The sequence below is a fragment of the Chroicocephalus ridibundus genome, chromosome 2 (assembly GCF_963924245.1).
Source record: "Chroicocephalus ridibundus chromosome 2, bChrRid1.1, whole genome shotgun sequence".
NCBI classification, from domain to species: domain Eukaryota; kingdom Metazoa; phylum Chordata; class Aves; order Charadriiformes; family Laridae; genus Chroicocephalus; species Chroicocephalus ridibundus.
This window is the reverse complement of record NC_086285.1, coordinates 149,203,789-149,222,270: the sequence shown is the minus strand read 5'-3', so window position 1 is coordinate 149,222,270 and position 18,482 is coordinate 149,203,789. Positions and strand designations below refer to the sequence as shown.

At 35.8% G+C, this 18,482-nt stretch overlaps 1 protein-coding gene across 2 annotated transcripts in view; it reads left to right on the top strand.

Annotated features, from left to right (window-relative positions):
- ANGPT1 (angiopoietin 1) overlaps positions 1-18,482 on the top strand; it is a 169,739-nt gene that overhangs the window by 87,972 nt on the left and 63,285 nt on the right. For both annotated transcript variants that reach the window (XM_063327400.1, XM_063327401.1), the window contains one exon: positions 3,962-4,194. In XM_063327400.1, the coding sequence (XP_063183470.1) occupies positions 3,962-4,194 (233 nt within the window). The remainder of the gene's footprint in view (positions 1-3,961; positions 4,195-18,482) is intronic.

Here is an 18,482-nt window from a genome sequence, read left to right as displayed (position 1 = left end):
TTGTATGGTTGAAAATAGATTCCTAGCCTCACCAAGATCAGTAGGTTAGACATTGAAACGTGGTTAACCTTTAGGAAAATTACATTTGTCTGGGTTTGGGGGTTGTATGTGTTAGTTTTTAATTTAATTATCTTCTAGCTAATGACTCCAAAGAGTCATTGCGCAATGGATAATATTGGTACTTATCCATATTAACAACATTTATTTCTTCACAACTGCATTCTGTTCCCAAAATGCCTGATTTGTTTCCCCAGACTGAAGGATAAAATTACAGAAACCACATGTAGGTGCATGGGTGTGTGTGTATATATATATGTATATACATGATGCTTGTAGTGAATGGTGATTTATTTTTATTGTGAGCATTGTAGTTCCCATGACTGCTTCATCTGTCTAGGTCAGTAATGTTTTCAAACATATAGGAAATGTATAGGAATTTAAAATATATAGGAAACATATACAGTGAACTTACTGTAAAAAAGAGCCAGTCATTACATAATGACCATAACATTTAACTGGAAAGTTTTATAAAACAATTTTCTATAACAATTTCAGTTTACCTTTACAGATTGTTGGATTAATTGGTATAGACAGTGCCACCTTTTAGTTTTCTTTAATGTTTTATGTCAGCAATAGTCATTAACGAAAACCAGTAGAAATATTTTCATTTTAACTCTATTTTCACAGTACCTCTTTAAAAAATTGAGACAATATCTTTACCAAGCACTCAGCAAAGTTATTTCTTCATGGTAGTTTTCTATTAGAAATTGTCTGATGTCACAAGGAAAAAACAGAGAAGAGATGGAGCGGTCTTGCAACTGTTAAAAAATCTAAATACATTTGTAATTGGTTTCAGTATGTTTCAAGATTTTTTTATAAAGTTTCCAGCACCTTTTTTTTTTTTTATTTAAAGGAGCTATAATCAATATGAATGTAACAATACAAATGAAAAATTTTGGCCACATGGGAGTCAAAGGACATAAAAGCAGCTTTTCTCATGCTGTTTAAGGATTTCTTCCTTTTGGAATAGGCCAGTGCAGATATCCCCGATCTATGTGAAGTTTTTGCTTTTGTTCATTTGTAACTTTGACCAAAGATTTCTCATTGATTCTTAGTAAAACATAACGAATGTTTTGGATTTCTCCCAGGAATACAGGGAGTGGTCTTATCCTCAGGACTTATTCTTCGCTGTTGTGGATTTATGGAAATAGAAAGATCATTGCATAAATGCATATGCATTCCTTAAAATAGCTTAGTTTTGCAGTTTAAAATAACAGAACTTTTAATCTACATAGAAAAATGTAAAGAAACCAAGTGCTGTGACACTCCCATCTTTCTACCACATGTTGTTGACACATTACTCAGAAGTATTAGGATGTATTATTACTAAAGCCGTAAAACATCTGCTTGTTTTCTGTGTCTGTAGATGCCAAACTGGGAAGCTCTGAACATTCTTCCTTCTTGCTTGACATGGCCAGTGTTGCTACAAATAAGACTGTCATCACCATGGGTTCATTCACTATGGTTTTAGGCTATGGTGGGAAACAAATAATGCAGTGCACAAATCGTGGCTGTCAAAGGCTTCTTCTTTTACATGAAACCATTCAGATATGGAAATCATTTAGATGTGGACATGCAGATAGGATGTTGAGGAATTAAGGAAATGTCCTGTACTGTACTAGGATATGGACAAAGGGAACTGTTTTTGTCTTTACTTACCATTTAACTATAAAGCATTATTCTGGCTTCAGAAATAGCATCTTCTCTTACACTGATAATACACAACATTTTCAGTGGACTGTAAGATGTCAGACTTGGATGTGGTCACACCTAACACACATTCTATCACAAACTGCGCCTGGGGCCCACCTAGTTCCTTTCCAAAGTGCATTGATATAACTTACAGTCTATCAGAAAATTTAAAATCTAGATTCAAAATGAACATTTCAATAATTTCCATTATGAAGTGGACAGAGCTGATAAAAGTCACATAGAACGTTTTTTAATTTTGTTGAACTGCATTTTATGAGCAAAACCACTTCCATCAGAACATTTCAACCAATTCTGCCTAACCAAACTGATTAGTCTGACCTTCTGCATAACAAAACTCAAAGACTTCCACATAAATATTCTCAAAAAAATCCTGATGAGTGTAGAACATAAGGGCATTGTGTTTAATGTTAGAGTTCAAGTGATGAAAAACTCAGCTACAGGTCTGATAAGGTGTTAAAATAATTTATTGTCTTTGGCTTCAAAATCCATACTTTGTTTCAGATTGAAACTTTCTATCATCTGATTCCAGTCCACTGAATCTTGTTATGCTTTCATTACTAATTAATGAGCCTTTTAGAATGAGATATCATTTGTGGGCCCACGAAAAAGTGTTTTCCTGTCCCATCTTTTCTTTTTCCTCTCTCTTACTCAGATCCTTCTGGTTTTCACAGAACTAGATATGTTGATATTACAAAGTATATTTTCTTCAGTATTTTTGGATCTCCCACTTTTATGATATTTCAGAAAGAGATTTGCTGCTTGGTTTCTTTTATTAAAAAAAAAAAAAAAGCTTTAAATTACTCTAGCTTGTACAGAAAATCCGGGGCCTGAATTTAATCTTTGTGTTGTTATCATTTGTAACAGCTCATATTAAGGCCCTGTGATATCTACTAGAAACAACTCCATATGGATTTAATTACATTCTTCAGTTAGGTTAAATGACCTGAAATTATGCAGGCATTTTGCCACTGATCTATTATCCAGAAGTAAAAACAAAGGTGGGGGGAGAGTGCAAATAAATAAAGCCTAAGACTGATTTGAACAGGAAGCAGTTTGTTGGCAAGTTTGTAACCATCATTTGGTTTATGGGCATGAGAAACACCTCTTTTGGCATATACAGTAGAATTACTGAACAGAAAGTAGCAGAGGGATTGAATTAATTTCTTTATCTAATATTAATAAAATCTTTCTGTTAAACTCCCACCACAGCATCAAAGCACTGGCCTGGAAAAAGTTCTTGTTTACTGTTGACAGATATTAGCTGTCCTTTATGTCTACAACTCCTCTATGCCTCTAGATGTAATCTGACATGCCTTTGATCTTTGTAAATTGTACACTTCTGACTCAGGACAGAGAGAGTACTTGAAAAAGAATGCTAGTCAGGAGAAAGTGTTTCCATACATGTGTAGTATTATTTATAAAAAATTATGTAAGCATGTCGCATAGTATGATGCCCAACAGTTTTCTGAGGAGACTTTTGTGGAACCACAAAGGCATGGGGGGTGGAATACCTATGTGGACTCAAGGAAAACAAGGGAACCGTATATTAAAATGCAAACTTCTGATTCATCTTTTGGGGAAACGGTACTATTCTTAATGTGAAAGCAGATACCACTCATCTGGTGCACAATTCCTTTCCCAGCTTCAAAGATCACATCAAATGGAGCTTTTATTGTGGGTTCCCTAGCCCTTGATGGTACTCCATAGTTCCTAATGTTCATTTTCCATTCAGTGGTAAGGCCCTTCACAAACTCTTCCTTGGTTTACCCCTGATTTTTGTCTCTTGTCATACTGACCCCTGCATACTGCTAATGATGTCCTCTTCAACAGCCAGCTCTTCTCCCTCCTTTGCCTACCTTAGGCTTTTCTGCCTGAACTTCTATATACAAATGTGTTGCAGGCCCTATGCTTGTGCACTTGGATGGGTGTGACAACTAGATATGTAGTTCCGTGCAATTTACTCTAAGCACTACAGCATGCAAATGATCACAAAATGGAACCTTAGAGAGCAGTTATATTTGGCCGCTTGATAGAGGAAATCAAGGGACTGAATTAGTAGATGTGACATTTTTAGAATAAACGATTTATGTACTGAATTCTATGGTGAAAAATATAATAGTTCTGTTTTCTGTATTAATAAATATGTTGGCATGAAATAATATGTACTAACCGCTCTATTTCATTTTAGTTTGCTAGAGCACAGAATTTTAGAAATGGAAGAAAGGCATAAAGAAGAGCTGGACACTTTGAAGGAAGAAAAAGAGAACCTACAAAGCTTGGTCACACGACAAAGTTACATAATCCAGGAACTAGAGAAGCAGTTAAACAAGGCAACAAGTAATAACAGTGTCCTGCAGAAACAGCAGCTTGAATTGATGGATACAGTTCACACTCTGATCACCCTCTGTTCCAAGGAAGGAGGTAAGCAAGTAGCATTATGAAACATTAGAAGTACTAGGAAATTTCTTCTGAAGTAAGTCCTGAATTTTTGGAAAGGCAGAACTTAATGAGCTTATTCTAAGAAAGAAAAGGACGTTATAATTGAGGACAAAAGAGCTGATTAGAACCCACAAATCAAATAAGATTCAGACAGTGCTGAGGCTGACCCTTGTACTAATGGCTCGTTTTGATTTTTTTAATTTAATATCATTGAGTTGTTATACCTTGACCATAGCTGATGTAGGCCATAATTCCATTGACTTCACGTTAGCAATACTGATTTGTTCCTCTGAGCATCATTCTCTTTCTGCTGGGAGTAATCTAACCAACCTTGGATGTTAACTTTGTAGATACCGATATCTAATTTACTCTAGACTTCCTTTACAATCATTGGAGAGAACAGGGTACTAAATGAAGGAAAGTAACCCGAAACTTTATACATATATATGGGTTATAAAGTTGATGAACTTGGATGTAGGCACTTATGGTGCTGTAGCCATCCAAAAGATTAATCTTTTCTCTTGAATGAGATTTTATTTATATTAAGGGATCATTTTTCTTCCTTCTTCCTTGCTGGATTTTGTTTGTTATTTTTTCTGGGTGCATTAGGCATACTACAAACAAAACCGACAGAAATAAGATCTTTTAAAAGGGGTTGACTCTAGGACAATTCTCTAGTCTGCCTTTCATTGTAAACAGGTTTCTTACAGAGACTGAGAAAGAAATTCAGGTAGGATTTCAATTTTCAAATGCTAAAGACACTGCAAAATGTCTCTGGAAAGAAATTCCTTTCATCAGAACTGGTCAAGGGGGATAGGTGAATGGAGACCACTGTAAAAGATGGAAATGAGACACTGGAAAGAACAAATTAGTACCTATGGAAAACAAAGCAAAGTCATACAGAAGAGAGGGAAGAAGAAAAGTAAGGGAGAATATAAAAGAAAAGGCAAAAGCTAAGAATAACAAGGGGATTAACAGCTGTGCCTGGTATGGCATGAAGAGGGTTAAAAATACTGGTGAAAATAACGTTGAGGAAAGAAAATAATATCCATCTGGGAAGAAGCCATCAAAACCCTTCTGAGAAAGGGTACAGGGTAAACTTAGAGAGAAGCTGTAGATGTGTGAACTGTGATAGTCATTCAGTGAGTGTGGAAGCATGGATGAAAGAGGTCTATGCGAGGTTAAGTACCAGCAGTCCTAAGAGCCCAGCATATTTGCTTATTGTAATTCTAGAGCTCTAAGTGCCATATATTATCTGAAAAACAAAAAGCAAAAAACCAAACAAATCCCCCAAACAGCCCCATCCCCCCTAGTCAAAACTTTGTCACCTGCATTGTTATTCAATACTCTGTTCAAGAGGCCGAAGGACATATTAGATCATTCAAACTATTCAGCTCGAGGCAGTGTGGGTTTGCTCTCTGCTATATATTCCCATGCAACTTGTGTGGCTTAAATCTGAACTGCTCCAGTGACGAGGATTACATCTCTTCCTTTGGAAGTGTTGCATGCTTGGGCCAGTGTTGATAGACTACGTTTTTTTAAAAAAACTTTTTTTCCCCCTCATGTTCATTCTAAATGTTCCCTTCTGCTTATTCTGTTATGCTGTTCCCCAGCATTTTGAATTAAATAACATCCTTCATAGTAGGCTGTTCTCATATCAGTAGAGAAACATTGTGATGCAATGCAAATCCTTTATTTTGTTTTATGGTCTTTTGGCAAAGAAACCTGGCAAAGCTGTGTTCAGAGTGTTCTAACAGAGCTCAGGAGTACTTTAAAATTAATATCAAAATGAAAGATATATTATACTCCTACAGAGATATACTGCAAGTTCTTCTTAAGGTTACGAACAGATTTTCTAATAATTTTTAATTTGATTCAAAGAAAAAACAAACACAAACAAACCAACATTTTTCCTAAACTTATTTTCCTCGGCTGTTTCTTATAAAAACTTTGAGTGAGGATTACAGAAGTGAATGTTTAAAATTGGGCTCCTGGGTACAAATTCAGGTGCCTGAAAACCTGAATTTTCAGCAGTATTTTTTTTTTACATCTGAGGAACTGTGGAAACAAAAGATGCTCTTCACAGCTAAATGCCTAAATATAATTTTAATAGCCTAACTCAGACTCTTGATTTTGGACCTTTTATGTATTACTATGTTCGGAATTTTCCTTGGATACCTTTTTTTATTTTAAGAGAATAATATAAAGAGAAATAATTGCAGAAATATTTCCACTTACTGTGTGTTTAAGGCTAGCTAACCAACATTTTTGGTAAGTGCATTCACAGCTGAAAAAGGAGCCAGGCAGCTTAAGTTAAAATAATAATATTATCCTGGAGCACAAGAGCATTCTAATGAAGACTGAATACTAAAGCATTTGGTTGTACCAAAAAATAATACCAGCTTCAGTCTGTGCAAATATATGTTGAAGATGGAAGAGTATGCACACTGGGAAGTACAACTGGAGCTAGTCTAAATTCACACAAAAATATAAAGTTTAGATAGTCTTACACAAGTCTTTATGTGTACATTAATGTTCAAAACATAAAATACGCTGTGAAAACTGGTGTTTGTTTGGAGATAGAGAATAACAAAATGTGATATATAAATCAGCAACACCACTTCTATCTTATACTTTGGTAAACCTCAGTCATTTAATTTCATAAGGGATATAGCAGAAATGGAAATAATCCAGAGAAAAATAGGACAATGGAAATAATTAGAAACCTGGAATGAATTCCATATGAGGAAAGAGAGCTCTAACATAGAGAACTATTAGATGGGAAAGGTGGTGCGTGGGATGCTGTTGTGGAAGCGTACAAAATAACTAATGGTAGAGAGATATTTTCCATTGATAAAAGATCATACTTGATTAAGCGAAGTAAAGTTTGCTAGATGTCATTGAGATTGATAAATACTTTTGAATTATTAGAAAGCTGAAGAGCTAGCAAAGGATGGGTCCCCTTAAAAACTTCAGGCTTTTAACTAGGTACATTCATCTTTGAAAGGAAGCACAACCTAAGCAAGGCATCAAGTCTAGAAAGCCAGAGTGTCAAAGATGAGTAACTTCCTAAGGATGAACACAAGAGTTGAAAGGAATTGAAAAGTCTAAACCCTGTGGTATTTTAAGAATGGTTTTAAGTACCTTTGTTGGATTTTCAACCATAAATTAAAAATGTAAGTAGATATATTTTGTTACATGTATCTTTATATATTTTAAAAAACTATTTTCAGTATCAAGAAACCTAAAGATCTCACCCAGGATAAGTCACAGATGGGAAAATTATGTTTTTCCTTAAATAAATCATAGTATTCAGGATTTTCCAATTTGTGAAACTGAAATTAGTAATTTAAAAACTATTTTTTATAAAATAATAATAATACAGCTAAACAACTTAATCTGAAACCAAGCTGGTGATAACTATTGTCTTTTGATTACAAAACATGAGATAAATTTCCTCCAGTAATGACATAACCATATCAGAAGATTTATTTTTAGATTAATGTAAATAAGTTGGGAAACTTTCAGAAGTTTGCCTGCTGGGAGCCTGTGAATAATATAGCTGAACAGTGTAGAGATACACTGCTGAACAGAAACTGCTTTTGTTTAGTTTTACACTCTGAGAAGCTTAGCAAATATAGTCTCTAGTACTGGATGGCAACCCTAAGAAATCTGCTTTGGTGCTTCCACCATGGCTAGACAAACTTTCAGAGAGTTTCTGAAGGATATAAAGGCAAATGAGGAAGAGAGAAAAAAAGTAAAAGACACACAAAGGATAATTTTTTTAAAATATAGATGGACCTAAATAAAAAATCCAGATCCCACTTTCAGTGTCAGTTTTGGTACAGACCAGTTTTGGGACAGGGGCCACCTGTAAAACTTGGAATTGTTTGTGAGTTTGGTTTCCAAAATACCACCCACCTCTGTCCCAGTGTGAGCGACTCCAGGATTCCAGTTGCATGTAATCCCTAAAATAGACACTCTAATAGGTCACAAAGCCTACAGAGAGTCAAATATATTCAGGATACTATGGGGACTCACGTGTCTCCATTTTGGCCCGTGTCTATGCCTAAACAGATTTGTCACATTGTTTATGTATTTTTTAGGCAAGGGCAACAATCTTGGCAGCAGCTGCCAATAAATTTCTAGAATTGAATTTCTAAAAAAGAAGCGCTTTCAGGCACTAGTTCACTATGGTGAAAGTTTAAAGTAACTTCTTAAAGATTAAGTAATCTCTGAATCTATCAAAATATAGATGAATGCCGGAAACTTTCACTTTTCCCCAATAAAAGACAAATAGAAATATTGAGGTGAAGGCTTAATTCATCACAATAGACATCTTGCATGACTATCTCCAGGGCTGTAGAAGTCCTTCACCTGTAAGAGATAAGAGTCGGATAGAGATCACATCATTCCTTGCAAAGGTCATCAAAAATTTTGTGATTATTGTTTTCTTTAAAGTATTTGTATTGGTTGTGTATTGCTCCAGTGGGAAATTATTTTTCAAGCCAAACATCAAAAATGTGCCCAGTCAAAAGTCACACGTATTTTCAAATACATTGTCCTTTTTTTTTTCCAGTAGAAGAAAATAGATGTAGAGTGTCTATAGTGTTAACATTAATTTGCATAACTTAGGATACCTGCCCAACTACTCCTACCCACAACATGAGGGAATGTAAAAATTCAATGGGATAGGATATTTAACCATAAACTTATTTTACTTTTACTGTTTTTTGTGTTGTCTTTCAGACTGTGCAACAACATACCTTGTTAATACATTTGATCTAAACTTGTACACTTCAGAGGACTAATGGAACAGTAGAGAAAGTTTTGTCATGAATGTCTGGTTTTGTGACCTCCTAGTAGGAGAGAAATGAAGCATTATCTTCCTCTTGAATGCTGACAAGAAGCTAAGCTTAATTCTCAAAATAATACACATATATGCTAGGAATTTACCTCCCCAGAAGTGCCTATTGAATTCATGAAGTAAATAATGTGGTTAGTGGGTCTGGCATTTCTGAAAAGGTACAAATCTCCTGGGTTATGGGTATTTTTCATATTTCAGAAAATTATATAGAAGAAGCAAATATGTCCAAAAATTTATTTTAATGGAATTTATGCTTTTAAAAGGCATAGCAATTAATTTATTCAAAACATTAAACACTTAGTAATCTATTCCACTTCTTAGACCACAGTTGTTATGTTAAAGTTTATGTTGAAGTGAATAGAGTGAGAATAGAATGAGAACTTCAAAGAAATGACCTGAAGGTTACAGGCCCAGGGGAAACTCCATTGACATAGCAGAATTACTTCAGCAGTAACGCTGGCCTACTTCATTAGAAAGACTTCAAAGACACCTTATATAATACAAGCTAGTATTTAAAAAAAAAAATAAATCCCAGTGGGAATCCCAGGACAGAATAACAGATTCAGGTGTGTTGGACTGTGTTCAGCAAGATAACTTTTCTATATTATATTGACTCAGCCATGTATTGGAAAACAATTATGAGGATATTTAAATGTAATACACTTCAGCGAGCAGTGTAGAAGAGTAAGCTTGTATGATACAGTTCTTGGTCATTTTTCTTCCCTGCACAGAAAGAATAGTATTGGTACTCATCTGAGATATATTTTGAGGTGATAGTATGCTTTGTCTGGTACCATTTCCCTAACAATATCTTTTCATTCTTTAAGCACTTGCCTCTTCTTTGTACCTCAACCTTGACATTGCTAAGGTTTTTTTCAACATGATGAGACGTAACTAGTGAGGCAGAAACCTCCTCACTGTGGCATATCAGTCACTTCATTATTTTTCTTCTGTAGCATAGAAGCAAACAAAATAAGAGTTTTGCTAGATGCCCAGAAGTTTCTGACCAACTTAGACAACAAGCTGTAGGTCTGAGGTGGATCAGCAGTGTGCTTGAAATATGGTTATAAGAAAAGAATGCATAAATAGTGACAGATATTTTTTTCCTATATGTGAAATTGCATTTTTAGTAGCAGTGTGTTGTAACATACTACAATGTAATAACAAAACTTGATGTTTTTCACGTATGAATTCCAATTTTTTTTATTAAGGTTATTTCTCTTAATATTAATTAAGAACTAATTAAAATACATAGGCTTGACAAAGTTGGAGTGACCACACCAGAGATTTAAACAAAACCTCATTTAATGCACCAAAGCCATCTGGTGTTCCACACTTTTTCTGTCATGAAGTCCTACTTTGATCCCCAAAGGTGTCAAAGCAAATAGCTTCAGCTAAGGTTCGCAGTAAGTATGTCTGAGAATACAAAAAAAATCCATTTGCTGACTTTCTCTCTACTTCCTCCTGCTTTAGAGATTTTATGAGCAAGTAGTTTCATTTTTTAAGATGTCTTAATGCAGTAACAAGAACACCTTTAGTTTAAAAAGACATCAGAAGATCACTATCAGAAAGTGTCCCACCAGCAATTCACAAAACTCACTATTATAAAGATGCTTTCCACTTTTTGAAAGCTGGGAAAAAATTGAATCTTAATTTTGCACTTACTGTCACAGAAGAGGGGTCTGTATTAGTGCTGCTATTTATATGATTAGTATCTACATTAGGACAGATTAATTTTATATTCTTGTTTTCTGAAACTAACTAAATAACAATATTAATTCTAAATCATCATGATTTAAAAATAAAAGTATTTTCATACCTTGCTTAGGCAAGGATACCTTAATTTCCAAGTTATACTTGTATAATAAAATGCAACAAAGTTTATTAGCTAGGATCAAGCCAGACTTTGGTTTAATAGAGATTCAATACTGAAATAAGTCAATTTGAATGTGCAGCATTTGAAATTTATGTCAGTGGGAAAATACTTAAACTCTTCTAATGTGTTGAGGGCCACAGCAGGAGGTCAATATTTATTAGTACTGAAAAATGAATACTTTAAGTACCTATTTTTACATTTAAATTCTTCATTGTTAATATTGAAATCAATTCCCCACCCTCATTCATGGATTATATGTCATTGCCAAATCCCTCCTCACTCTGCTTTGTGAAGATGGTATTATTCACTCACACCAAAGATATCACAGGGGATATCAGCATATATAAAACAACTAACAACACTGCCGGTGTCACCCAGATGGCTTGTTAGTGAAAAATTTCTTTGTATGCATACCATTCTTCAGCTGGAAACACTAAATGCACATTAGGGTGCCTGTGTGGAAAAACATAAATCAATTAAAGAAATATGGACACTAGACTATTAAACAAAGCCAGTGGTTTAATCTCACTTGTAGCAGTTTGTGAAAGACTTCTTTAGTTCTCATCTCTCAGTGAATGGCTGGTTACTCACAAAATTGCTGTCTCAAACAGAAACTATTAAGGAACTATATTTGCAGCTGGATAATTAAGTGTCTTTATCTCTTTGTAAATGGGCCATAAGGCATGCTATTTCAGCTCACTAATGAGGACCACTTTGTGGTATTCCTAAGTGATGTCTTTCAAATGCACAGTGAATCGAAGTATTATTGTTACCAGTCACTAAGGCTGGATTTATTGGGAAACAAACTTGATAACTTTTGGTAATTTATTAGGTAGTAAATAATTATGCCCCAGAGAGGGTGAAAGCTCACTACATTAACATCATTTTCCAAGACGGAGTCAATTCCTGCAGCACCATAGGAGGGAAATTCTGTTTCAAATGATTTATTTAATAAGTAGTTGGATAGCTTGAGTGCTCTTCCTATGCAATTGTTTGGCTTTCTTACTTCAGGGTCTTAAAGACTGTGTGGGAGGGAAAAGTAATATTCTGTTAGTTGCTAAAACATTTCTGTTAATGTGAGGCACCTAATTGGCTACACCTTTTCTCTTTCCTTCCCACCTTAAAAAAATGGATCCAAAATTCTTGTATGTAATGAACTGTAGTGTTCCTGATGAATCTGGGACTGGACTAGTTCCTAGGCTGGTAGAATCGTTGTAGCTCTTCTAACTGCATTTCAGCATGGCCTGGTAGTTACATTGGTTTGTACTTAAGAGAGGTTTGCACATCTATTCAGGCTGCCCACATGCAGTGAGTGGTATGCATGCAGCCATGAAGGCCTAGGGGTTGATGGCGAAGGGGCTATTTTTGCTTGTCATTGCTCCTTGGAAACAAAATCCTTCCACTTCTCCACCCAGCCTAGTGATTGTAGGGTCACAGGATTAATCAGATCATTGAGCTGCTCCAGCAGAATAATAAACCTGTAAAACAAAGAAACAAGCAAACAACAAAACAAACAAGCAAACAAACCAACACCCCCGGCCTGCCTCTCCTCTTCCCCCCTCCCACCAAACCAAACCACTTTTTGGCAGATCTATTAGCTGATTCATTCGGTGCCTGTGGAGACAGTCCACAGCCAACAGAAATGGGAAGAGCAGCACTGCTCCTTTAAGTGACACCCTGCCATTGCCTTGCATTTTGGGTTATGACTAAGTTCTTCTTTAAACACTAAAAATATGTGTGTGTGTATATATATATATTTATGCTGCCATAAACTCTGAGTACTTAAATGAAGGCCAGCATTTTCCATTCTAATCATTCAGCAGATGAGCATGCCCAAGGAAAGAATTCTAGACTTCTGTTTTGTCCCATGTTCTAAAATGCCCATGTAAATTCAAGGTAAGGTCCCAAGGCAGTCTTGAATGAAAGTCACAGGAGGTGCTAGTTGCCTATTAATGATGGAAATGAAAGTAGTACTTTATAAATTGTTACAAAGGAACAGAAAGGAAATTGGAAAAAATTGTGCCACAGTATAATTCATGATATGCTCAAATATGGTATAAAATATTGTACAACACATCTCAAAAAAAAAAGAAAAAGATTGGAAAAGCAAAAAAGACAGATGATCAAAGATGTGAAAAAGCATTCATTAAGCATATCAGAGATAATTCAGGCAGTGTAAAAGATAACGGAGAATGCAGTGAAAATTGTAGGTGGCTTGTAGAGCATGGATGCGGAGTTACTGACACTTTCAGCTATGAATGAAGGGTCACCAGCTGAAATACAGTGGTTAAAAGCTAACAATGCGAGATTGTCCTTCACATGGTACGTGTATGGAGCTCCTCGGTATGGGACAGTGGGAATGACTAAAATTCGTGTGGCTTCAAAAAAGCAACTGGATAAATTCATGGAAGAAAATTCTTTCAAAGCCTATTAAATATACAGATATTATATCTGGCAGAGGAAGCGCCTATGCTGTAAATTCCTGGATATGCTTGCCTGCTCTTCTGCTGTTCTCCAGTCATCTGCTTTGGACATCTGTTCTCACTGAAGACTCTTTTTTTGGGCCAGGTGTTAGTCCAGCCCTTGTAAAACCTTAGGATCCTCCTGGAGAGGGAAAGGCCTAAAGAGAAAAGCAAATAAGGAGAAAATAAGTAATTATGAGGACACAAGCAAAGAAGAAAGCAGAAGAGCAGTGAAGGTTAAAAGACCAAGTCTGGTGGAGAAGCCTGATGGCTTCTAGGCCTCTGATGCTGGAAATGGGACACTGGAGAGGCTGGAGCGGCAATGTAACCTGGTACAGCCACTCTCCTAGCTTCATTTGGGATTAATCAGAGCCTTGACCATAAAGTTTTATAAACTAGAATCTGCAAATTTATAATCTATAAACTTGATTACGAAGAATAGTTCCCAGAACAGAAATATTTTATTCCAGTATGTCAAAATGAAATTTTTTTCCAACTTGCCTTTGGCCAGCTCTTTTTGTTAGATTCAGAGCAATCTCACAAAGAAATATTACTTTGAAAAGCATTTTGGTGAATGTATAGTTTGCTGGAAGGAAAATATATGTCCAAACTCCATTCCTAAACTTTCTCTCACCTCCCTAATAAACAAGCATGTGTACACAAGCATGAGCAAACAGTGACTTATCTGAGAATACAGCTGGACTCCAAGACAACCAGAAGGGGCTTTCATATTAATATGGCCCTCCCTTTCTTTTAAGATGATATTCAGACTTTGTAGAGATGAAAATACAACATAGTATTAATACTGGAGTAAATAAATTTGACACTGGAGAAAGTTTTGAATCAGGTAGTGGTAGTTTGTCTTTATAATAATTTAGAATTGGGTACTAAGTGTGTGTAAGTTCACATTTGAAACTTTTATTTAACTAGCTAGATGCATAAAAAGTTCCTGATGTTTTATCAATAATAAGTAACTGCAGTTTTTTTTATTTCACACCTCTAAATGGATTGTAGCTTTCTAATTCTTTTTCACATTGGCTATATTGGTTGACAGTGGTAGCTTTAATAATCCAGCAATAATTTTTGGAGAGGAAAAACACATAGTATGCGTTAAGTACCTGAACACACTAGAATCCAGAAAATGCACTTTTCAAGTCCATTTTGAGAGGGACACAAGTGTGCTCTTACATGGCTATCATTTTAGTTTGTAGTCAACACTGTGGTTATCCGGAGAGCATATCTGACTTGAAGGCCACCTCCAGGTTTGTGCTTTCCCTGTGGTTGGTTTGTGTAATGTTTGTGGCACAAATGTATTGTCACAGGGTTGTCTTGTTGCAGGGAACAGTTGCACAACACAGCCAGCTATTAGGTTGCAGTTTAATGTTTTTTCGCAAGTGGAGGGTGGTATAGGCAAGACCAGGCCACTGAAACAACAGACTATACCTCTGGCTCTAAATCAGCAAAAACTGAGTGGCTGTAACTCTGCGTATTTTTCCTCCTCAAAACAAAAATAATCTTCACCCTTTCCCTGTCAGATCTGTTTGTGGTTCCCGCTGCTAAGTCTGGGAACATATATACATGTATGGGCCGTGTTCCAGGCCTTCTCGCTGGGGTTGTTTGACTGACATCCTTTTGATAACATTAGCAAACTGTTTCTGATTTGATTCTTTGTGAGCCAGGCCCTATTTGCCATTATAACTGGAACTGTGGTGGTGCACAGCAGCTGCACCCAAATGGCTGGAAAAGAGGTCAGAGATACAGCGTTTCATAGAAATGTAGGATTCCCCACCATGTGTCTGGAACCATGACAAGATCAAGGCAAAATTTATTTGTAGTCTGGGTCTAGACAGAAACTGCCATTTGGTAGTCCTTGAATGACCCTGTCCTGGAATTCTACAGCTGTAGGTAAAAGCCGTCAATTTACAACCTTCTCCTTTTTGATTTTTTAGAAGCTGCTCATCTGGGGGCATAAATTTTCACCTCAGATGCTTTTGATAGAGCAGCTAAAATTTAGGTCATTTCTGTTTGCCAATAAGATATGGGGAGAGACTTTTCCTTCCTGGCTTCAAAAGCACGAAGAATTTTTTTTAATGTATTTTGGTATGTATAGTGATTATCAAGTCCTATAAGAAAATTAGATTCATGTAAATAAAACATTAAAACAATGAAAATATAATAATTCACTAAGATGCTACAGAAATCTCTGCATATCTGTCCAAATAAGTCACCATCATGCAAAGAAACCAACAGCTGCCTTCCATTTGCTGGCAGTATCACTAAAAGACGTAAGACGCTAGTGATTAACTCAGTCTCAAATGATTTCACAAATATGGCAGTACAGATCTTAAATAATTTAGTAAATATAAATGTGATTTTATTGATTCAGTCAACATCATGAACTGCAGTTTAACATTCTTTATTGCTTACAGACAAACTGCACTAGTCATTCACCAAATATCTGATGGGGACTTGAAAAGCAAGGAGATACCCAATTAATTTTCTCAAAAACAGCCAGAAATCTCAATTTAAAAAATTAAGTATATATTTTTTAAAAAATATTTTTTCTAGTACAAATTATATTAGACAGTTTTCATAGATCTAAGAATAAAAGATAAATATTCTGTGTTTTAAATTTCATATTCCTAGAGGAGAACTTTAGGTTACTAAATATTTCATAAGCTCTTTATTCTTAGTAGTGTCTTTAAACCTGGACAGATAAGCAGGCATCCTTCATTTGTGATAGCTGTTAGGAACTAGTAGACTCATTTACTATTGACATTTTCATGACTGATAGCAGAAAAGTAGTCTCACCCTACCCAGAGGCACACACAACTAACAATCAGTTAAGGGATTTCCCTGGCCATTGCTTTGAGAAAAGGTCCTACATGTCCAAGGTCTCTCACTTGCAAGCTCTAGTAACCCTTTCTAAGGGAACTGAAGAGGCTCCAACCTTTGGATTTGGGTTTCTGTTCCTCCATGGGGCCGCAGAGCAGTTGCACTGCCAGGGCTGTTGCCTCTACATGGGAGCAGCCATCTGATAGATCTCTGAACAGTTATGGATGGTAACTGCTCTATTGCCTGGACTCAAACATCCAGGGCATCGAAGCAAAGAAACAACGGAAAGACTGATAACTGACAGAAATAATTCATCAAGTAGGGAAACACAGGTAGCATAGCCCAAGGAAAAAGTTATTGGGCTGAAAATTAACTGAAAGACTTTCAGAAGTGCAGTGAAACAAGAACTTAATTTTCTTGTTAATTCTCCTTCTGTTCAGGAAGGCAGGACGTTCCACATAGGCATCATTGCTTCAAAGGAGCATGACTTCATCACCAGTTTATTCATCCAGAAAGGCAATCAAAAGAACCCTCCAGGGCTCCAAATTTTGGCTAAGCATTCAGGTTTAAAAAATGATAATATTATTTTGCTTGACATCATAGACTTATCCTTTTCTTCAGGTACATAAAACTTTGGCATAAGCATTGTATTTGAAAATAGCTAAACTAACATTAGAAATCTGTTTAAAGTCAATTAAGATCTTGAAGCTGAACAAAGCAATGAAATGGCTACAAATTTTGTTTTAGAACTACTTTATTTGCACCTTGTTACTTTTTTAAAAATTTATTTAGACATCTACCCTATGTGAGCCAATGCAACATTCAGGAACTTCACTTGATGTATAAAGGATTCAAGGTCTATATAATGTTATAGAAAAAACAGTCTGGAGCTGTAGTAGGTAGAAGTGGTTTGGAAATTGTATGGAATATTAAGTTAGAAAAACAACAGGAAACCTTAGAAAAAACATATTTTACCCTAAAAGAACATTACCAGTAACATTCCTGAGTATTAATTTTCTGATAACTTTGGGCTGTTCTTGTAAATTACAGTCTGATGTATTAAGAAGAAACTGAACTCTGTGCTGGTCATGCTTAATATATTGTGCTGCAATCTGCAATAGTTCAGCTCCTTCACAAGGAGCTGAGCTTTCCTTCCAGTGGAAGCACCAGCTCCTGAGGGAGGGACGAGAGGCACCCAAGGAAAGCCATTTTCTCCTGGCTGCAGTGATTCACTGAATAAAACCCACTGCTGCAAAAGAAGGGTATTGGGTTGCTTAGTCCATAGGAAATTAACACATCTGCTGTCTGTGATCTCAGGTATTTCAGCTCTCTGAGACTGAGATGGAAGGAACAGGGCATTCTATGGTATCTCTCTGTCCTTCATCTCTCACATCAACAGCAGTTTTATTGTGGTTTTTTCTAGGCTTTAAGAATGAGGAAAAAAATTATTTCTAAGTATTCTTCCTAAAGATCCATCTCCTTTGAAAATTATTCTAATTACTCTGAAATTAAAATCTTTCCTTATTTAAAATTTAAATAATATGGACTTTAGGATATACTCATGATTATTTTTGTCTAACTTTCATTTAAAAAGGAACCAAATTCAGATTTCCTTGAATGACTCTTAAGTAGTTGCTTCCAAGTAATTTTCAATGTGTGTATAATGGTTAAAGAGCGGTAAAATAATTTCTCTACACGTAGATATTAAAATATAGGTACTTTAAGACTCAAGGAAATGTGCCTCTGCACAACTAAATACATTTTTTAGACAAGAGAGACTGATGTCTGCAGTTGAAACAACAGTATTAGAGAAATTCAGGCCAGGAAGAATGGATCTAATCTAAAGCCCCCTGAAATCAATGAGAGGCTTTGCTTTAACTCCTCTAGGCTTTGGCTCCAGCCCCAAGTAATTATTCAAGTTGGACTTTGGCCACTGATACTAACACCGTCTGCTTGCAGGAAAGTACCATGAAATATTTAATTAACACAAATTGTGAAGGCCTTAGTTCTATGTGTTATCTAAAAAATGGCACCTTTGATAGTGCACTGTTGATGTGTACCTTGCTGAGGACCTCATTCCCTCCCATCTCACTGGGAAATGTGTCATCTACTGCAGTGCCTGCACTACATTTTCCAAATATGGCCAAGTTTCAGAGACATTGATTTTCCAATTGAAGTCCATATGCAAGTATATGAACAAGGTTTTATTGATGGTATTGGATAAAAATAA